Here is a 21107-nt window from a genome sequence, read left to right as displayed (position 1 = left end):
GGCCCAATATTAGCTAATATATGAGGGCAGACTTCTGGTTGAATTCCAGCCGGTGCAACGCGAGTATGGCCACTTAAAACTAAACGGGCACGATTATGAGTAAGAGAGATCTGAGAAAATTGATAGAAGAGAAGGTCGTCCGTGGCTGGGATGATCCGCGCCTGTCTACCCTTAAAGCAATCCGGCGACGAAGTGTGCCCCCAGGACCTCTTCTTTCCTTCATCCATGAGTTTGGAGTGACTACAACCCAGTCCTCCATCGATGTCAAGCGTTTCGAGCAGTCTATCCGTCGAGATCTTGAGAGAACTGTTCCCCGCCTTATGCTTGTCCTCGACCCTGTCCGTGTGACAATTGAAGACGCTGAGGAACAGGACCTTGATATCCCCTTTAATTCCAAGGATTCCAAAATGGGCTCCCATAATATTCGTCTGACAAGGAGTGTCCACATCGACCGCTCCGACTTCCGTGAGGTTGATAGCCCCTAGGCAAGACTGTTGGTCTTTTGCACATGCCTTACCCCATAAAGGCCATCTCATTTACCAAGGATGAGGTAACAGGAGCTGTCTTTGACAAGGACGGTAAGAATCCCAAGGCATATATACAGTGGGTACCTGAAGGCTCGCCCACAGCTCAAGTTCGTATTCACACGGCCCCGTTCAAGTCAGATGACCCCAAAACGGCACCAGGAGGATTCGTGAACGATATCAACCCAGATAGCGAGACAATCTGGCCAAATGCCATGATCGAGACAGGTTTCTACCAGGTGCGCCAGCGTGCGCTATGGCCGGAGGCGGAGGTGAAGAGCAACAAGACCGATAGACTTGAGCCTGAGAATATCCGATATCACGCTATACGCATTGCCTACTTTGTGAGTGATAGCCCAGCCCATCATTTCTTTCTTTTTCTTTCTTTTACCCCCCTCCGCCTACTCCCTCATTCATGCTAATAGTGCCTTGTTACTGGTTGGTCTGCGACTCGGACAGCACGGATGATGGAATTGTACTCAACCGCATTGTACCCTTAAAGGAGGATTCTAACAAGGGCGACTAACCTCTCGGTCCTCCTAGCTGGCCATGAGTAGTATGAAAAAGAGATATCTGAAAATCGAATATGCAACCTCCTGTTTGGAGAGATAATCTAACTAATGCGAAGGCAATTTTTAACCTCACAGCAAGACTTACATTCCTTAGTCACCAAGTAGACGAAAAACCGCTGGAATTATTGAATAGATTTGTATCTCAATGATGCCATCAACCCTACCTCTAAATTAATGGCATATACATGTATTCTTAAAGCTATGTATGTAGATATAATATCTCTATACATTATGTACTCTCTTAATTATAAGTAACACACCAGCTACCTCGCATAAGCCTTGATAGGAGGCTCCGTCGCCGTCCAACTACCATACCCAATAATATTTGCCACAGCAAGCAAAAGCAAACCCTCGGTCCCCAACAAATCCTCCAAATCCAAACCCTCTGCCAAAAAGTTCGAGCACACTTTATCAAGATCCAATCTGGACGGATCACCAGGACCGTCATGCGCGATAGCGTCGATGGCCAGCGCCCATGAAAGCGGGTTGTATAGCATACCTTCATGCGTGTAGATGGAGCCACCCAGTTTTCCGATTCCGCAAACTTGCTGGACCCAAGCATTCGTGACGCCGACATTGCGCGCGTCGAGCAAGTATGCAGATGCATACTCGCCGCTCATGGGCTCGACGATTTCGTCAAAGGTTGAGAAGAGAGTGGTAGTGGGGACGTAGGCTGAGTCGCCGTCGTCGGCACGGAGAGTGGCGATGTATTTTGATGTGTAGATTTGTTGGGCGACAGATGGGGTGCAGCTCGGGCTAGGCAGGCCAGGGCAGATAACTGGCGCCAGGATTGTGCCATGGAAGTCTGGGCTGATGGCGACGAAATCTTTGACGCTGGAGCGCGTCGACGGCCAATATTTCAGGGCCCATTGGGTGTCAAGGCCGCCCTGGGACCAGGAGAGGACAGCTACGTTGGATTTGGTGATTCCGGATATGTAGTTGATGGCGTACGCGACGTATTCGGCGTTGACTTGGGCATCGCCTAAAGAAGCACCGGGGATATTCACCCAGAGCGGGTCAAGGATGCTGGTGAAGTTTGACAGTTTGCTGAAACTGAAATGATACGTAATTCCGGCCGGGATGAACGTTCCAGGGATTAGGATGACGGGGGTTTTGTTTCCGTATGTGAACGACTCTGGGATGTAAATGGCAGACCGCAGGGTGTTTTCGTCCAGTGAATAGGGAGCATCGTCTGGCAATTTGGAAGGGTAGACCGGGGTTGTGGGATTTTTTGGGTTCGTGTTGTTCTGGGAATTAATAGTCGACTCGTTTGCAAAGCTGTTGAGCAAGTCCAGAAGCTGTCCCACAAGCAAGCCCTGCGACAGGAGCTCATCAACCGCCACGGTCAGATCCGCCGGACGCTCTCTAAAGATATCCGAGATTGTCGCGGCGGCGGACTCAACAGAGCTCGAATTCAAGGTCGAGGGGAGTAATCTCGCCGACTGAACTTTGTTTTTGATAGACGTTGCTTGAGAGAAAAGATACGGACTCAGACTAGCCAGGTCGTCCGTGACAGACGACAAAATCCCTATAACATCGTCACCAAGGGTTGGTGGATTCGACGCTCTATGCTCAAGAGGACGCAATGGCTTGGCCACTGCCAGGCCCAGCAGTATGTAGACGCCGATAAACCGCATCTTCATCAGCACGTTGTGTGCAGGACTAAAGATGTAGAGGCAAAAAAACATGGCAAACTGTGGAATTATCTACTTTGTTCGTTTCTCATACACATGTACCATTGTGCCACTACACCTCGGTCGAAGGAACTAGCTAGCTACTTCCATTGGATAGCTACTGGGGTAGACTTGGTTGCGGGGAAATAATGATTCACTAGCTTACGCTTTGATAGGGTGATGTTTTGGTGATCAACATTAAACTACGAGACTGGCCGTAGCTAGACACAAGGTCAGATTGCGATTTGCCGAGGATTGTGGAGATGCGGGGATATTTTTTTATTTTGGAATATTTTTACGGAGTACCTTACACATACTTACACGTCAACCAGCTTAATCTATACATATAAGCTGAAATACCATGTAATTGGTATTTTATTGTTTTAGTGTTTTAATTCATCTTGTCAGGGCCCTAATACAATAGTCACAGTCCAAAATGGACGACATCCCAACAGGCACAAACCCTCCAAAATTCCGCATCAACCTCTCTCTGCCACCATCTGATCGCTATGTCGCACTGGCGCGCATCGTAGAATGCGCTCTCTGCGCGGCATATTCGACGAACTGATCGCCGCTGCACTTTCTCCCAAAATCCCAATGACCCTGGTCCACTGGATATCGCGCATGTGCTTGCGGCGGCTGTACAGCGATGAAGAAACCGACGAGCTGCGCGGGATTAGCGCTGTGACGGATATTGATCTGTATCTGCTAGTGTGTCTAAACACTGTGCTGGATCTACTGATGGGCTGCACGAGCGGCGGGGTACGAACAATACAATCTGAATCAACAAAAACATGGTCAACAACAAAAATGCTGCATTTTAGGACACTGGACTGGGCCATGGATCCGCTGCGCGACTTGATCGTCCAGCTCGATTTTTATCGCGATGACATTGAGGAGAAAGTGCTTGCTTCGAGTATCACGTATGTAGGATTTGTTGGCGTGCTCACGGGCGTGCGCCGAGACCTAAGCGTGTCCCTGAATTTTCGGCCTGTGCATGATACTACGAAGAACTGGACGTTTTATGCAAATCATCTACTTGTGCTGCTGGGGATGAGGCAGTCTATTTCATCGCTGCTGCGGGAGTGCATCCTACTTCCTCCCGGGAGGTTAGGTACATCATCCACACCGGAAAAGTCAAAATTGTCGACTCTGGACGATATTGTTGCCAACGTGCCCGGTATGCCGACGACAGCGGCATATCTCATCTTCAGCGATGGTGACAGAACAGTAACCATGGAGAAAGACTATCGCAAGGCAGCAGTCTGCTCTTCCTCGTCATTTATCGTTGCAACAAACCACGACCAACAGCCTGATTCTGCAAAAAGCAGAGGCAATCATTTCGGCCTGAGTTTGATTTCATCCGATGCACAAACCGTGTCCGATATAATCGAAGAAAGCAGCGAAAGGCGCGCGTGCATGCAAGACAAATGGGACAGGAAAGTTGCTCAGAGAGATTCCTCCTATCCACCGCGGGTTCAGGGCATGCGGTCGTCATTGCGCTTGCGGCAAAGACGTGAGCATACAGCGAATGAGACATGTGCTGATGTGGCGATAACACAAAATGAAGCGATTGAGTGGCTCACGACGTATCCGGTGCTGAATGAGTCGACTCACTATGCAGCCATAATGGATCCAACGAGAGGCAAGGTGGTGTGGGCGAAGCTGTATAATATTTAATCAAATGAATTTTTATTGTAGTTGTTATATGCCGGAACACAACATGGAGTTAAATAGAAGAACAAGACCCAATGAGATGAATTTCCTAAATAGGAAATTTCCACCCCGTGCCAAGACCGCCGGACTATTTGACGAATGTCAAACTACAGGGGAGTTTGACAAACGAGAAGTAATGATATTTGAAATAGCTTCAAATTTGATATAACTGATGCAGTGTTAAAATAGTCGAGAGAGTGGTTAGTCCCAGCTATAAACTTGAATCTACCCAACAGTGGCAAACAACAAATCAGTCATATCAAATATATTTTTACATACTTTCTACTGTTGACAAAACTCAACCACCCCGGCCCACAAAAGACGTCTTGGACAGCGTAGTCGGATTGTGCGCGACACGATCACCATGCTGGTCCGTAAAGACAACCTGCCAGATTAGCACAACGTTAGTTGATGATATCTCAAGAATAAACCCACCTTGGGCGGATTCGCAACGCCTTCGTCTCGGGCCTCTTTCTCGTCTTTTACAATTTTGTGCACCTAAACACATATAAAAATCAATAATCTGATAGAAGAAGACAGAGGAGAAAAAAAAAAAAAAAGACCTCGCCCTCGCGCACGCCACCACGGAAGCGTGTCCAGACCCAGTCGCCCTCGTGGATTTCCTCGTCTTTGCGGTCGTGGATGCGTTCGATAGACATTATTGTTACATTTGTTGATGATATTTGATGTTGGTAGCTTACGCGTAAAGTTGGAGGTTAAGAAATACGCCCGGGATGGCGACATCTGACATCATGGTGACATTGATACTGACATACTGACAGCAAAAGTCGACATTTGCGTGCCGAATTAGATAATAAATCTAGATACTGAACTGTAACTATTACTATTTTTTCATGCTCTATGTAGTATGTATCAATTTATCCATGTGTCCACGTGCTATACTATATGACATGTAACATCTAGATCATAGTCGAGGTCAACTAGTACAACCATTCTTAAAAAGACGTCAACAGCGCTTGTATGGTGTGATGATATCACAGCCGACACAGTACTAAGTTCGGAGTGCATACCACTTTCTAGAAGACCTGGCTAGCCAGGCTAGTCTGTCAGCACGATCTAACAGCCTAGCAGGTCAAGTGCTCTCCAGAGGCCATGTGGCATGTGGCATCTGCTGGGACGGCCCCCAGTTCAACAAGAACTAGTCGGCTGAGCTATATTATCTATTTAAAGTGTATACTACAGACTACTGTACGACAGTCACAATGGCTGGCATACTATGGGACTTTAAAAAATGTTGCACATATATATACACGGATATACAGAGTAATGTCAACTATGAGATGGTAGCATGGATACGTGTCACCCTACAGGGTCACAGGCTTGAATATAAAGAATACGAGTAGCCTGCTTAGTCATCCCATAGTTATCGATAAGAACAAGCTCAGCAGGGCGCGCTCTGATTGGCCGGAGGAGGGGCGGGCCGGTGCAACAGTTACATACCGGACCCACTAAACCGGGCCAATCGGGACGCAGCACGCGCCACACATTGCGACTGGACTATACAACTATGTCTTGAATTATGAATAGTAGACGAATAACAAGTGGAAATTGGTGGTAAACCAGCGGGACTTTTGGAGTAAATCAGTAAAATAGTAGATGACGCGTCGGCTCTGGCCGGAGGCATGCTGTTCATATTTATGCCCCTTGCAGAGTGCAGGGCAAGAGTAATGTAACTCTAACAGCGCCCCACAGCCGCTAATCCGTCAGCCTGTGCTTGGATATTATTATTAAAAGCAAAAAAAGAAGGAAAAAAAGACTTGCTGACAGAATAACTTTGTTAATTAGCTAACTAACTGCTACTGCTATTATTGTAACTTGTTGGCTGGTTATGTTGGTTCCTAGGGAACGGATTTCAGTCTGTTCCCTGTTTCTGGGTTCTATGTGGAGCAAGCAAATGCGACGTAGCGTCTGATCTCCACGGCCACATGGACGATCAGCTTTGCTTGCGTTTGTTGAGACTCAATAGTAATAAAGATGCACAAGTAGTAAGTAGTAGTATGATACACGTAGTACTAATGTCTCACACTGTTACATGAATGCCGCCAATCGGCAACAATGGCGGAGTTTGATAGATAGAAATGGATCTAGCATCGAGTTCATTACTATAGTAGGAGTAGGCGTAAATAATTGACAAAGTGGGCCGGAGTAAATGTTTCTGTCCGGATCCTGCTAGTATGCTGCTGACCGGTAGTATGCTAAGTTTTAACTCGACAAGACTCGATTCAACTGTAAATGCCTATTTCATATAAATATTTTAGTATGAAGATGATAAATAAAATATATTTTACATCCACAATATAATGGATAAAAACAACAGAAATAACACACACACACACAAAAATGTTAATGAAAAAAATAAAAAAGACGAACATTGTCATCAGGACAAAGTAGCATCAGATAGCCGGTGCTACCTCAGCCGCGTCACTGCTCTGGCCTTAGCAATGCTACTCAGGGCCCAGCGCCCATTGATGGCACCCTGCCTCAACCTCGTCCTCTGTTTGCGATTTGCGATCTCTGTCTTTGCCAATTAACTCGACTCTCTATCGCTCGCTCCATTACTCCATCCGCTCGATCCCACATTCCCGCCCCTACGACGCTCGCTCGACTCTATCGCTGTGCTTTCGTTTCGTTCTGCCAATACAGCCGCATACTACTACACTACTACCTGCATACGACGACTTGCATTACCACTTTCTTCTTGCATTTCCACTTCTCTTGCGTTACCACTTGCTTCTTTCAATACTACTACTACCACCACTCGTGTCAAGTGCTATACTTATCGTCGCCATCCCTCGTTCGTTTGTCAACAACAACAACATTCCATCCATTCCTCGGCACGGCAACCACAATTCCACGCGAACCAGAAGGGAAGAAAGGAAGAAGGGAGGAAAAAAGAAAGAGAAAAAAAAAAAGAAAACAATACCCTAGTCTTTGTTGTGTTGAAGGAGAGGAATCCAGCTATCTAGGGGAAAGGTGCTGGCCACTTCCCACCTATCCATTCGACTCCTCTCGCTTCAGTCTTGGACCTTTCGTTTAATCCCACCCCCCCCGTCAAACATGGCGGCGCCACTCGTTAAAGTCCTGCATCGCATGCAGGAGCTCTTCCACAACATCGTCGCCGCCTTGGAGGCTGCGCTGTTTGGCGGCGCCGACTCGCCTCGTCGCCAGCAGCGAAGGGCATACCGTGGAAAACAGCAACAGCAGGAGCGCTCGCTCGAGGACCTGGCCCAAGAGATTGACCATCTGTTCAACTCGCCGCTGGGTCGCCAGAACATGCTCGCCATGTCGGCTCAGATCCGTGACCAGCTCAAGGCCTGTCTCGACGCCAATCCAGCCTGCATGCTGCCCTCGTACAACACCGCGCTGCCCACGGGCGCCGAGACCGGCACGTTTCTCGCCCTCGACGTTGGCGGCTCCAACTTTCGCGTCGCCCTGATCGAACTCGCCGGCCGGGAACAGGGCATGCGCATTGTGAATGCCACCTCGACCGCCATCGACGAGGATATCAAGGCCCTGCAGGGTCGCGCCTTTTTCGACTGGATGGCCCAGCGCATCGACACCATCCTGGCCGCCGTCGACGCAAAGTACGGCCGCGAGGAGACGCCGCTGTCGATTGGCTTGTCGTGGTCGTTCCCCGTTGAGCAGACTGCTATGAACCGAGGCAACATCCAGAACATGGGCAAGGGATTCCGCTGCGCCGACGGGCTTCTGGGCCAGGAACTGGGCGGGCTGATCGAGGCGGCGTGCCAGAAGCGCTCGCTGAACGTGCGTCTCGACGCTATTGTGAATGACAGCTCGGCCACGCTGCTGACACGCGCCTATGTCGATCCCCAAACCCGCATGTCGCTGATCCTGGGCACTGGCACGAACGCCGCCGTCCATTTCCCCGTGCACGAGTTGGGGCTTACCAAGTTTGGCGCACGGCCACCAGGCTGGTTCGACAACGCACGCCATGTCATTGTGAACAGCGAGCTGAGCATGTTTGGCGGCAAAGTGCTGCCGATGACGCGCTGGGACGATGTGCTGAACCAGACTCACCTGCGCCCGGACTTTCAGCCCTTGGAATATATGATTACCGGCCGGTATCTGGGCGAGATTGTGCGGCTGATCATTTCCGAAGCTGTTGAGACGGCGGGCCTGTTTGGCGGCGACATGCCACATTCCATGAAGGATCCGTATACGCTGGACACGGCGATTGTGGCATTTATCGAAGGCGACGCCTCGCCGTCTCTCGCGCCGTCAGCTGCTCTGCTGCAAAAGAACCACACTTTCCCTGTGACTCCGTCCAGTGAGGATCTGGCTTTTATCAGACATGTGTGTAAATGCGTCTCCAAGCGGTCTGCCGGCTATTTGTCGACAGCAATCCACAGCATGTGGTGTCTGCGCAACGAGGCCGAGTTCCCAACCTCGTCGTCGACCGAATCCATCAAAAAGACGACGGGCGACGACGAACTGTCGCCGCAAGAAGTCACCGTCACCGAGATCGAAGCAGCCGCAACAAAGAACCTGAGCATTGCGTGCGACGGCAGCGTGATCAACAAATACCCTGGATTCCGCGACCAGTGCCAGATCTATCTCAACATGCTGACCGAGTCCGAATCTGCAGATAAGCCGGCGATTACGCTGGAGTTGGCGAATGAAAGTGCGATTTTTGGCGCTGCTGTGGCCGTGGCTATTTCTGTTGCGGAGCGAGCATAGACTTGTCCTATCTTACTACTATCTTGAGTTGTTACTACAGTTGTTGCTGTCTGAGATTTTCAAAAAATCTCCTGCATAGGCGGTGTTTGGACGGAGTTTCTTTCCCTTTTTTTTTTTTTTCCTTTCTTTTCTTTTCGGGATTATCTGGCGTTGATTATACTACTATTGCATACCGGCCTCATTGTAATGGACCTTCATGCACATATTTGTTTGATTTTGCGTCTACTGGCCGCAGTTAGCATAGAGGCGAAGAACCTATATCATTATCATTATTATCATTATCTTTTTTGTTTCCTTTTGTAATTTTAGTAAAAAAAGGCAGGTTAATCAATCCCGACACAAATCCTGCAAAAGCTCCAACATGCGTCTTTTCAGCACTGCCAATTCTTGCTTGGATATCTTCTTCCCTTCTTTTTCTTCTTCTGTCGTATTAGTATTATTTGTATCTGTCGAGACTATTACTAAACTCTCATCAATGGCAAAAAAGGGCACGCCGAGTCTGCGCAGTTCAGTTGCGGTTGTGCGTGACAGGTCGGTGGCGGCTTTGTATACTTTTGCGTCGTGGTAGGCGAGTTCTACTGCGTTTTCTTCTGTCTGTTGGAGACTTAGTAAACATGTTCATTTCTTTCAGGGTGGGGATGAAGTACCTGTTGATCATTCTCAGACTTACTATCCGTGGCGGTAGTAGTAGTGGTGGTAGCAGCAGCAGCACCAGCACCCACAGACTGCCTACACAACGCATCAGCCACATCCATTGTCATAGTCATAGCTATATATAAGAGAGATAAAAGGTAAAAACTTACAAAACCCGCTCCAACTCCCTCTTCCGCTCCCCTCTCGCAGCCTGCCTGCGCACCAGGGCCTCACGCTCCTCCCACCATTTCCGCTCCTGCGCGTGCTGCGTCGTGACGAGGCGGCGGATATGCGCGGTGAAGTGGTGGGCCGCGTGGTTGTGGGCGGTTTGGTGGTGCATGATGTGGCGGAGGGCTGCGGGCCATGTTGTTATTTGGGACGGGTTTGAATGTTTGGATTGAGAGGAAGATGAAGATGAAGAAGAATGATGAGATAGGGAAGAAGAAGAGGATTGTTTGACCGTGGTAGATGTTGAGGTAGAGGTGGAGGCAGAGGCAGAGGTAGCAGGGGGAGGCCGTTGTTGAGTCTGCGTCTGCGAGAATGTAGAGAGTGTCTGCAAGACAGCAGAGAGATCTGGACTAGACATTGCAGAGTTGCTAAACAGTTGTTGAAACAATACAGCGTATAATCGTTGAATATAAAGAAAGCAACAACAACAGTCATGTTTCCCATACAAAGCGATGATTAACGGAAGCAGGAAAAGTGGATCCGCGCGTGCGGCAGAAAATTAAGCAACGCAAAACAACCTCACAATCTCACGCTGACCACGGAAACCCCGGCAAATTCCCCATCCATTTCCACAGCCATTGCCTCATTGCATGATATGTTTAATTATTCGATATTGCGATTGAATTCTCATTGAGATTTGTGATTTGAGACTCTGTCCGTCTCATGTGCTGCAATTAGATCCGGCAACCTCTGCCGACCTCAACCTGACCTTGCTCGAAACACCAAGACCACACATCAACATCAAACATCAAGAAAAACATGTCTCGCTCAGCCGCCGACGCAACCCGCTTCACCGCGACAGGGCCCTACGTCGGCCCCAAAGCTCCTTACAAACTACCTGATCTCAATAAATCGAAACAAAAACCGCCGCGTCCATCCAACAACACCAACGAACCACAAGACCCAAAACAACAAGGACAGCAAGGACAACAAGGTGGACAAGAAACACCACGCCAAAAAGTCGAGCGTCTGCGAGCCCAAGCCCGCGCGGCGCGCCTGTCGCAAAAGTCCAGCTTGGTCGATCGCATAATCGAGCGTGGAGGGAGGGCGGCGAATGGCGCGCACAAGGTGATTATTTACACGCTGATTGCGGCGTCGGGTATGTCTTTTTCTTTCCCTTTCCTTTCCCTTACTTTTAAGACACTTCAATCTAACCTTCCGTAGGAGTCTGCGGCGCCCTCACAATCTACTCCGCCGTCTCCCTGACCATGTGGAACCGACGCCAGCGCGAGCTCTGGCTCGACCGCCAACTGCAAGACCTGCAATCCGCGCGCGAAGCCTACGTGGCCGGAACCGCGACGCCGGAACAACTCGAAATCCTACGAAATGAAAAAATCGGCGAGATTGAGCAACAGAAAATAAAAGAAACAAAGGAACAGCGGTTGTGGAATAGGACGAAGCGGTTTCTTTTTGAGGGGATGAAGAAGGAGGGGGCATCAGATGACAATAAAAAGATTGGGGTTTTGGAGGCGTTGAATGCGAGCAAGGCTGATGAAGTTGCTGCTGCTGCTACTTCCTCCACAGCTGTGTCGAAAGCTGTTCCAGAGCCAGGGCCCCTGGATGTGCTCGCGGCAAATGCCGAGACGTCGGCGAAACAGTCAGCCAAGGGCTGGTCAGATTGGATATGGAGGCGATGAACAAGAGGAAAAAATATCCTCAACCCTCAACCCTCAACCCTCAATCCTCAATTTATGTCTAACAAGACACAACATTTGTGGCGTTTGTATTCTAATCATTCCTGTTTTCTGCCGGAGTTCTTTTGACTTTTCACTTCCCACTTCCACTTCTACTTCTACCTCTACCCGGAATTACTAGAATCGTCGCTGTATGTATACTCTGTACATAATGGAATTCAGTTCATTTAAATGCTCAGATCAGTGAAAGAGAAAAAAAACTGTTGATTGAAATCTATCAAACCCTATACGCCATTGCTATTTTCCCATGCTTTTGATTTTCCTCTTTTTCCTGTTTTCATTTCCATTTCCTACTTCTGCTTTCAGCTCCGCTCCTATTAAGCACCGTTGGTTCCATTAGCCTTGGCCTTGGCAGCACGACGTGCACGCACGCCGTCGGCCAAGTCCTCGAGCACATCAACCGTCATTTCCCAGTTGATGCAGGCGTCGGTGATACTGACACCCTTTTTGAGACCGGACGGTCCCTCGGGCGGGACCTTTTGGGCGCCCTCGTTGATGTTGGACTCGACCATGACGCCGATAATGGCATCCTCGCCCTCGCGCAGCTGGTCGGCCACCTCCTTGGCCACGAGCGGCTGGTTGAGATGGTTCTTCTTCGAGTTGCCGTGCGAGCAGTCAACCATCATAATCTCGCGCTGCTTGCGGGCCCGCAGGGCCTCGCGCGCCGCCTTGATGTTGGCGCGGTCGTAGTTGGTGCCCTTGGTGCCGCCGCGCAGGATCACGAAGCCGTGCTCGTTGCCAGCGGTCTTGGTGATGGCCGCCAGTCCTTCCTTGGTGACACCCAGGAAGTGGTGCGGGTTGGCCGCGGCGCCGATGGCGTCAATGGCCACGCCCAGGTTGCCGTCGGTGCCGTTCTTGTAGCCGATGGGGAACGACAAGCCCGAGGCCAGCTCGCGGTGGAGCTGCGACTCGGTGGTGCGTGCACCGATGGCGCCGACGGAGATCAAATCGGCGAGGTACTGCGGCGAGATTGTGTCCAGCATTTCACTGGCAATGGGAATGCCGAGGCTGGTCAGGTCGGCGTAAAGCTTGCGTGAGACACGCAGGCCCTTGTTGATGTTGTAGGACTCGTTGATATCAGGGTCGTTGACCAGTCCCTTCCAGCCGACTGTCGTGCGCGGCTTCTCGAGGTACGCGCGCATGATGATACACAGATCCGACGACAGCTTGTCCGAGAGCGCCTTGAGCTGGTGTGCGTATTCCAGCGCAGTGGCTGGGTCGTGGATCGAGCATGGGCCGACCACCACCAGTAACCGGTCATCTCGCTGCTCAATAATCTCAATGGCCTGGTTGCGGCCGGACTTGACAGTTTCGACTGAAGCCTCGGGCTGTCGGACTGTTAGATTGATTGATTGTGCTTTTGTTTGGTTTGACCTACCGAAGGGACCTCGGACTGGATGTAGCGAGGAGAGAGAAGAGGATCGTAGGCCACGACTAGAAAACATTAGAGAGAATTCCGTATACCGGAAAAAACAAAGACATACCGCGAGTGTCCTCGTTGACCTCTGGCTGGGGCTTGACGAAAGGCATCTTGATCTGCTTCCACTAGTAACAAATTGATATGATAATCACAGCTGTCCTAGAAATTTTCTGCCGTCAGGACACAAAGCTCTTTAAGAATAATATGCCATCATCCTATGGGGCCGTTCTCGGTGAAGAGCCAAGAGGATGCATATGAGTCATCAGGCTTACCTGGACTCTTCTCTGCTCAGCTCAGAAGCGGAATTACTTACGCACGCAATAATCGCTTTAGCGGATGCCGAGGCCGGGAGCTGTTGGAATGTCCACTTTTCGCTCAATTGAGTTGGCTCTGGCAACAATGGCGACAATGTACATCGTATTTTAATTTTTTTTTATCCCGATGGTGGCATGGTGGGCAGGTTCCCCGCATGTGAAACCGGCAGAACAGGCCAATCAGCGGCCGCATGATGACCACAATGTCGCGGGCGGTGAGCGCGTTGCTTGAATCGCCATTATTATTGACACAGTCAGACATTAGTTGGATTAGCAGAGTTGCATCTGCTCAGGGCTTATTTCCATGCAGGCGATTACGAGGGCCGGCCATTCTTCACGGCACCCTGCAGTTAGTGAGTAACTATAGCTTATAGCTTTGTTATGGTGCTAGTATTCGTCTCTCCGTCTCTGGATTCGTCTGTATCCTCTATATTGATCTCTGTATCCGTCTGTATTGGTCTCTAGACTATACGTATGCAGGATGCATCGTCGAGATAATCCTCCTCGGGATTGGCGTCTGGCTCGGCTTAGCAGAGGCGAGCTCTAATTTCTTAGTCGGACTGTGGGAGCTTCAAGCTCTTCTCAGCACAGTAAGCAAACCAAGCATGCCGTATTGTAAATACTTACTGTGCCACAGTCACTGTCAGCCATGTCGATCTGCGGACCGCCTGGTTGCTGATGCTCACCTTTAGCTCGACTGTTCGAGGCTAGACGTAGGACTAGCTAGAGGCTAGCTGCACAGAGCGTCAGACTAGAGACGGAGACTCGGAGGCCTCCGTTAGGACCGTTGCTGCCGGTTTCAGATTGATCCATCTCGAGGCTAGCAAAGTTTATCTGAAGAGCGTATCAGCTGGATTACGCAGAACACGCAGAGATGAAGCGATGAGTGATGATTGATGCCACAGACACAACAGAGTCAAGAGAGTCAAGAGAAGCAAGCATGTGGTGACGAAGGAAAGAGGACGCAGCTCCGGCCAATGAGAACGCCTCCGTTGCCGCCGCCGCTACGAATTGCTCGCGCCGGCCCGCGACACTCTCCAATCAGCCCAGTAACCCTGGCAGAATGAACGACAATCTGAAACGGCTCTCTCTCGTCAAGGCTGTCAAGGACTCAAAGGTGGCCTGAGCAAGCCTGCTTCAGATCTGCCTCGTCCAGCCTCCAGCCTATCGCACACCCGCGCGCATCGCCCCTGCAGCCGACGTCCGTGCGACTGACTGACGAGTACGACCTCTTCTTTGACCGAGCCTCATCTTCACTCTCCTCTTGTTCGACAAAAGTTGCACGACGACTCTTTCATCCGATTTCGTGTCTGTTTTTCCTAGCAGCTGATTTTGTTTGGTTTGAATCATCAGACGATTCAAAAAAAATTACAAACAAAAATGTTTTCGGCTTTCAAACGCCCAAGAGAAGAGGACGAGGCCGGCTTTGGAGAGCATGAAACCAAGGTATTTCTTGCATTTTTTTTTCCCCTGCTGGAACAAAACTAATATTGTTTCTGTTTGAATAGAAATTCCGGGGAAACCTGAACTTCTCCTCTCCACGTACAACCCTACCGTTCCTCATCCCAACTCCACCGCCCGTGCCCCCGCCATCAGTCGATGAAGAGCATCCCTGTTCGAACGCCGTGCCTGAATCGTTTCGGGAGTGGCGCGAGGAGAAAAAGCCAGCCCTACAGAACCGCCGTCCACCGACTTTGACCGTGGACACTGCCATGGATATCGACATGGTGGATTCCTATCCGCTCCAGAACGGGGACAACTTGTCCCCGTGGCCTGTGAGCGCAATAGCAGCAGCAACAAAAGGAAATGGCAGTGGAGGAGGAGGAGTTCGCTCTCAGCCCTCGCCTATCCCTCAGCATCTTGTCAGCCAGTCTCTTAATATCAGTGGGGGACGTGCTGCCACTCCGATCCACGGCCACTTTACACTGAACATGCGTCCGGAGCGAATGACAGAATCCAACAGCATCAACAGTCCGGTCTGTCTCCCGTCGAAAACCGCTGAAGAGGCAGACTGGTGGCGTCGACGACGGCTTCCGAGTCCCATTAGTGAATCGGGAGACACTGCCGAAGAGCAGCAGTTGAACGAGCCGCTAACTTCTCCTCCTATCGACGAAGAAGACACTCTAGACATGTCCAACTGGCCGGACTCTCCATCGTCGATGGCTGTTGATAGCGACATCACATCACCACCACCACAAACGTTTTTGCAGGTGCCAGAGCAGAGCCTCGACATCCCAGCTCGTCTATATAGCGACGACCATCATCACATGGCCGCAATATCAGAACCAGTAACGACAGCAACGACAAGAAGAAAAGGAAAAATCAGTTTTGCAATGGGCTACCGCGCCGACTGCGAAAAGTGCCAAATGAAAGTCCCCGGGCATTACAGTCATATTGTCCGTTCATAACTTTTCTATTAGAATCCGTCGAGAATGGTTCTATATATAACTTACGATGCGATGAGCATTTTTTATCCTTTTTATATTTTACGTTTGTATTATACCCCCGGAGTTGTCTTCATAGCTGAGGATGATAGATCAATGATTCACTAGTTTTACATTTACACGAGCGTTTTATATAATATTTCTCGTTAACACGGCACCTGAATACAACGAGTACTACTAGACAGCACCGGCAAACAGGTTATCCGGGGGCGCTATCCGGTCCCGCATCCGAAGCATTCCCCGGATTTGCTGCCGTTTCTCGATACTCTCTTGAGATAAAGAAAAGCCAAAACAGAAAGAAAGAAAAAGAGAAAGAAAAGAAAGAAAATATTCAAATAATGAAACCATACAAACCTATACTTTAAATCCTCAAACAGTAAATACTACGTATGTAGCTCTCCTGTAAAGCTCTTCCCCACACTGTATATACGATAAGCTAGCTAGCTGCCGGATAAGCTATCACTGCCGGGCCCTTAGCCGATGGACGCTGATTTATTTCTCGACCCAGAGGAATCGGAAGACAGGCCGTTGTTTTATTTCTGAATTAATTCCTCTCTCGTTTTCTTCTTCCTTGTTTTCCTGCTTCTTACCCAGAGTCAGCTTTTAACAGACAACATCGCAGTTGGACACTGACAGAGCCCCACTACCTGCGATAACAATTGCATATTGAAGATGGGCTCAGTTCCGCGGGGCCTCCGCCAGGTGCTCCAAAAATCCCCCTCGGACATTGTCATCCTCTCCTCGGTGCGCACCGCCATCACACGCGCCAAAAAGGGCGGCTTCAAGGACGCCTACCCCGAGGAACTGCTCGCACACGTACTCAAAGCCACGCTCGCCGCAAACCCAAACCTCGACCCTGCGCTGATCGACGATGTCGCCATTGGATCGGTACTGCAAGAGCTCGGCGGCGCAAAAGCCGGGCGAATGGCACAGATCCACGCGGGGTTCCCACACTCGGTGCCCTTTCATACGATAAACAGGCAGTGTTCTTCAGGGCTGGCAGCTATCACCACCGTGGCGAATGGGATTCGTAGTGGGGGCATTGATATCGGTGTTGGAGGTGGCATGGAGTCGATGACGAGAAACTACGGCTCGCGTGCGATTCCGACGGTGCTGTGGCCTGAATTGAAAGACTCGCCCTCAAAGGACTCGAGAGACTGTATTATGCCCATGGGTATAACCTCGGAGAACGTGGCGAGCCGCTACGGCATCTCCAGGGCCGACCAGGACGCCTTTGCGGCGCATTCACACCACAAGGCCGCCGCAGCACAGGCAGCAGGCCTCTTCGATGCCGAGATTGTGCCCGTCACCACTAAAGTTTTTGATGCCGAGCACCCAGACGCACCTCCACGCGATCTCACTGTTTCCAAGGACGACGGCATACGCCCAACCGTGTCTGTCGAGAAGATGGCCAACTTGAAGCCAGCCTTTGCCGAGAATGGCACCAGCACGGCGGGAAACAGCTCGCAGGTGAGCGACGGCGCTGCAGCGACACTGCTGATGCGCCGCTCGACCGCGACTGAGCTGGGTCTGACGTCTGCGATCAAGGGCCGATGGGTGGCCACCGCTGTCGCCGGCGTAGCCCCCGACGAGATGGGTGTGGGACCTGCCGTGGCCATCCCAAAACTGCTGGGCCAGGTGGGCTTGGAAGTTGCAGATGTCGGCATTTGGGAGATCAATGAAGCCTTTGCGTCGCAGGCGCTGTACTCTGTACGGAAGTTGGGGATTGATGAGGCCAAAGTAAACCCCAAGGGAGGCGCTATTGCGCTGGGTCATCCGCTTGGTGCTACAGGTGCCAGGCAGTTGGCAACACTATTGCCGGAGCTGGAGCGCACTGGGCAAGAGGTTGGTGTTGTGAGTATGTGTATAGGTACGGGGATGGGCATGGCGGGCATGTTTGTGCGTGAATAGATGGATGAATAGAAATAGTATTGTAAATAGCGAGTATCAATTATATACAAAATTCCATATTGGCATGGAAAACTACATCAGATGTAATGTGAGTCATGTGGTATAAGTCACGCAAATCAGTGTAACAGTCATATTTAACCCCCCTATATGGGCATGTAGAGCCAACTACTTGACTCTTTCAATACTACACACACAACACAACAAAACTTCATCTTCCACATTTGTCTGGCTCATCGCAACCCGGGATGACTCCCGTGAGCTCCCTCAACCCGCGCATTTCTCCGTTTTCGTGCCATTTATAACCGATCCGAGGGAAGGCAGCCTGATAAGTATTGTCGGTACTCCAACGACCGGCTATCAACTTGAATTTGAGCGAAGCTATTCTTACAAGACGATTTGTCTGTACTGTGAGTCTTATCCGATTAGGGTAGTCGATTTGTCAAATGTGGTTGACTCTACCACACCAGGTCAACCACCAATCAAGGAATCGGTACCTCAAGGAAACTTGGAGATTACTGCGACTCAGGTGCCAGTGCCGGGGATAACTGAGGGTTTTAAGGGTTCTGCTAGTGGTGTAAGCCAAATATTTCCCCAACCTTGTATGGATTTTCAGGCTTATTCCTCCTTTTCTAGAAATCCGCAAAGCGAAGCCAGGAATGGACAACAGAGTACATTAAACACCTCATTTTCAAAGACTACGTAGACCCTGTCGCTATTGAAATCGTCCAGTCAGTCTTCCCAGACCTGTGAATAATTAGTCTGCCGCCTGTACCGAGCGTGCGGCAGTGTGGTGTGCCAGGTTCCGATGTTTAAATGTCATGAGCTATATACAGAGCAAATTGCTATTGTATACTCTTATGCACACAAATTCAATCTATGACTATCCCATAAAGTTCAAAGTAATAATAAAATTATATGAAAAATTCGTAGGATCACGAGGGGAACATTGTTATACGGCATTTGTTTTCGCCCATATAAGCTATCATCAACGTTCCGTTTGAAATTGGTGAATACTACTCCTCCTGTATTTCTACTATTACTCCAGGGAGGCTCTGTAACTCTGCGATAGCCTCTCCAGTGAGTCTGCATTGTTCATGTCAGAAAACTTTCTCGGAAATGGGCAGAATGTACGTACTGTGCACCGAAAATGATGGGAGGAAGAGATTTAGTGGCAGGGTAGTCTGATGTTCCAGTATGCTTATCCAAAAGACTTGAAAAGTTTGTCAGCAGTGCCACTGGAAACCATATGTTTGCAGTCATTTCGCACCTGTTAACTGCCTCAAACTGGTTTTCCCACTCCTCCGGTCCCTCGAAGCGAATTGTAACCTGCCAGATAATCACCAATCAGTATTGCTCGATGTGAGGAAGCTTTGAAGCTTTTTCAAGTATTTATATCGAACCTGTGACATGATATAGTTTCCAAAAAGTCAGACTCTGCTAGTAGTATGAATGTATGAATTCTAATGAACCACGAGTGATCCAAGTAGCTCTTTAAGTATACAGCGAAGGACCCTTGCCCCACTAAGATTGCCCCTCCTATACAAGTGCAATCGTGGCGTAGCTGACGTTCAGTTTGTCGATCAGTACTATTGCGCAGTAAAGGTTAAAGTGCATGGCTGGCTGAAGAATCGCACGCGCATCAATTGATCGCTCGTTCTATTGGTGCGATCCATTTTTAGGCGCAGATGTGGCGGGCTTTGAGTCGTTTTTTTTTTATCATCGACGCCAACTAGCAATGTACCCTTGTCCCCAAGATCAGCCAGCCTTAGCACAAGCAGAAACATGTATATGGAGCATTGCGAAACTATAGACAAAGCCTGCGACGCACACATGTGAGAGTGACAGAGGTCTGAAGGGATAAGCAAATATGATTTTTTTATATCTTATTACGAAGACAAACCCCAAGTGCTAACTAATTAATCATACGCCCTGTGCTTTACATTTCCCTCTGCAGCCAACATTGTATTTTCGACCGGACCGCCTCGTTCTGGAAGTGAACGATTGACTCCACCTTGGTTAATGACGACACGACAGGGGCCGAGGAGATATCTTCGAAAAATGAAGTACTTGGTCAGTAGACCGTTTTCATATATGGACGAATCTACGAATCGGGTTTAGGGGAGCCTACTAAGGCTCGACTAGGAGGCGACCCGGGCCGCGGCCAAAGTATAAATTTGGTATATAGAAAATAAATCGCTTGAGATCTCCACCGTTTCTGAATGGGATCTCAAGCCCGGTCTGGGTAGCCCTAATCTAGCCGTGATGGGAAATATAACGCGGGGCGGGATAAATGCAGAGAAAGTAATACGTATATCAGCTGCAAGATGACTTCATAACTGCGGAGATGATTTCATACAAATCTGCTGGCGACAAGCGATTGGTTTTCGGCCGGATCAGGAAATCCGGCCATGACCCAACTAGACCTACCAATCGAGGGTCTTTGCACCATTGCAGGAAATGTCTTTTTAGTGTTATCCTAGAGTCGGAATACAGGGGACCCATTTTACTTCCAGCCATCATCCCAGATCTCTGGGGGGTACTGAACCAGCCACTGCAAACAGTAATTGAGGGCACACTGTAGAAGTCAGCTGGTTCCATTAATTGTATCAGCGTACAAATAGATCAGTAATGCACTCACCAATTATCAGAGTTTGCGAATGGTGGAATAAAGTCATAGAATCAGTCTACAGCTTATATAGTATTAATCAATTGTATAGTAGATAACATGTTAGGTTTAGATTAGTTAGTTATAAGCTATACAGAATTTATTTCTATTATGTATTTAATATTTATATAGTTATTATATTAGTATTATTTTGAAAATTATAGTCTAATAGATAAATATACAAATATACAAAGATTTGGAGTGGAAGTTGTCTTTGCCAGTTGACATCCTTGGGAGCTGTACACTACGAATCAGCTTCTCTCAGCACTCAAAGCCTTGAGTGCAACATTTTGAACACCGATGTGTTGTTAATTATATCTACCCTTTGCTGTTGAGGGTAAATATCCCAAGTGTCTCAGAGAAGCATGCCATTGGATATTGACATATTATAGGCACTGCATTACATTCCTTGATGGAGCAGAATCTCGTGTCTTTGGGGCTTCAGGTCAGGGACCTTGTTAGTTATTTGCATTTTCATTGATCGTTCCACAAAACTGACGGCCAGAATCAAGTTCTCTCAATGTTTTCCCATTATGCAGAACCAACAATCTTAAACAATAATGAAAAAGGGGTTATCATTGTTCAACTCGGAAG

General features: G+C 49.2%; 11 protein-coding genes across 11 annotated transcripts; 6 read left to right on the top strand and 5 right to left on the bottom strand.

Moving 5' to 3' along the window:
- Nucleotides 1-95: 95 nt before the first annotated feature.
- TRUGW13939_09601 (uncharacterized protein) lies at nucleotides 96-1050 on the top strand (the record flags this gene model as incomplete). The annotated part of the gene is made up of 3 exons (XM_035492721.1): nucleotides 96-470; nucleotides 527-872; nucleotides 950-1050. 3 exons carry the CDS (start codon nucleotides 96-98, stop codon nucleotides 1048-1050), a joined length of 822 nt encoding a protein of 273 aa, XP_035348614.1.
- Nucleotides 1051-1359: 309 nt separating this feature from the next.
- On the bottom strand, nucleotides 1360-2739 carry TRUGW13939_09600 (uncharacterized protein; the record flags this gene model as incomplete). The annotated part of the gene is made up of 1 exon (XM_035492720.1): nucleotides 1360-2739. The coding sequence occupies one exon, from the start codon at nucleotides 2737-2739 to the stop codon at nucleotides 1360-1362; it is 1380 nt and encodes a 459-aa protein (XP_035348613.1).
- A 564-nt stretch (nucleotides 2740-3303) lies between these two features.
- TRUGW13939_09599 (uncharacterized protein) lies at nucleotides 3304-4449 on the top strand (the record flags this gene model as incomplete). The annotated part of the gene is made up of 1 exon (XM_035492719.1): nucleotides 3304-4449. The coding sequence occupies one exon, from the start codon at nucleotides 3304-3306 to the stop codon at nucleotides 4447-4449; it is 1146 nt and encodes a 381-aa protein (XP_035348612.1).
- Nucleotides 4450-4783: 334 nt separating this feature from the next.
- TRUGW13939_09598 (uncharacterized protein) lies at nucleotides 4784-5144 on the bottom strand (the record flags this gene model as incomplete). The annotated part of the gene is made up of 3 exons (XM_035492718.1): nucleotides 4784-4870; nucleotides 4921-4983; nucleotides 5049-5144. 3 exons carry the CDS (start codon nucleotides 5142-5144, stop codon nucleotides 4784-4786), a joined length of 246 nt encoding a protein of 81 aa, XP_035348611.1.
- A 2419-nt stretch (nucleotides 5145-7563) lies between these two features.
- Nucleotides 7564-9204, top strand: TRUGW13939_09597 (uncharacterized protein; the record flags this gene model as incomplete). Its single annotated transcript, XM_035492717.1, has 1 exon — nucleotides 7564-9204. One exon carries the CDS (start codon nucleotides 7564-7566, stop codon nucleotides 9202-9204), a length of 1641 nt encoding a protein of 546 aa, XP_035348610.1.
- A 327-nt stretch (nucleotides 9205-9531) lies between these two features.
- On the bottom strand, nucleotides 9532-10423 carry TRUGW13939_09596 (uncharacterized protein; the record flags this gene model as incomplete). Its single annotated transcript, XM_035492716.1, has 3 exons — nucleotides 9532-9798; nucleotides 9852-9933; nucleotides 10008-10423. 3 exons carry the CDS (start codon nucleotides 10421-10423, stop codon nucleotides 9532-9534), a joined length of 765 nt encoding a protein of 254 aa, XP_035348609.1.
- Nucleotides 10424-10824: 401 nt separating this feature from the next.
- Nucleotides 10825-11702, top strand: TRUGW13939_09595 (uncharacterized protein; the record flags this gene model as incomplete). Its single annotated transcript, XM_035492715.1, has 2 exons — nucleotides 10825-11164; nucleotides 11230-11702. 2 exons carry the CDS (start codon nucleotides 10825-10827, stop codon nucleotides 11700-11702), a joined length of 813 nt encoding a protein of 270 aa, XP_035348608.1.
- Nucleotides 11703-12076: 374 nt separating this feature from the next.
- On the bottom strand, nucleotides 12077-13289 carry TRUGW13939_09594 (uncharacterized protein; the record flags this gene model as incomplete). The annotated part of the gene is made up of 3 exons (XM_035492714.1): nucleotides 12077-13087; nucleotides 13138-13193; nucleotides 13244-13289. 3 exons carry the CDS (start codon nucleotides 13287-13289, stop codon nucleotides 12077-12079), a joined length of 1113 nt encoding a protein of 370 aa, XP_035348607.1.
- A 1584-nt stretch (nucleotides 13290-14873) lies between these two features.
- Nucleotides 14874-15901, top strand: TRUGW13939_09593 (uncharacterized protein; the record flags this gene model as incomplete). Its single annotated transcript, XM_035492713.1, has 2 exons — nucleotides 14874-14939; nucleotides 15002-15901. The coding sequence occupies 2 exons, from the start codon at nucleotides 14874-14876 to the stop codon at nucleotides 15899-15901; spliced, it is 966 nt and encodes a 321-aa protein (XP_035348606.1).
- A 708-nt stretch (nucleotides 15902-16609) lies between these two features.
- Nucleotides 16610-18598, top strand: TRUGW13939_09592 (uncharacterized protein; the record flags this gene model as incomplete). Its single annotated transcript, XM_035492712.1, has 5 exons — nucleotides 16610-17795; nucleotides 17879-17936; nucleotides 18008-18255; nucleotides 18316-18422; nucleotides 18482-18598. The coding sequence occupies 5 exons, from the start codon at nucleotides 16610-16612 to the stop codon at nucleotides 18596-18598; spliced, it is 1716 nt and encodes a 571-aa protein (XP_035348605.1).
- Nucleotides 18599-18861: 263 nt separating this feature from the next.
- Nucleotides 18862-19257, bottom strand: TRUGW13939_09591 (uncharacterized protein; the record flags this gene model as incomplete). The annotated part of the gene is made up of 4 exons (XM_035492711.1): nucleotides 18862-18931; nucleotides 18984-19058; nucleotides 19116-19174; nucleotides 19249-19257. 4 exons carry the CDS (start codon nucleotides 19255-19257, stop codon nucleotides 18862-18864), a joined length of 213 nt encoding a protein of 70 aa, XP_035348604.1.
- Between the last annotated feature and the right edge of the window lie 1850 nt (nucleotides 19258-21107).

The sequence above is a fragment of the Talaromyces rugulosus genome, chromosome V (assembly GCF_013368755.1).
Source record: "Talaromyces rugulosus chromosome V, complete sequence".
Lineage (NCBI taxonomy): Eukaryota > Fungi > Ascomycota > Eurotiomycetes > Eurotiales > Trichocomaceae > Talaromyces > Talaromyces rugulosus.
The sequence above is the reverse complement of the archived record's forward strand: the minus strand, read 5'-3'. Positions and strand labels throughout refer to the sequence as shown.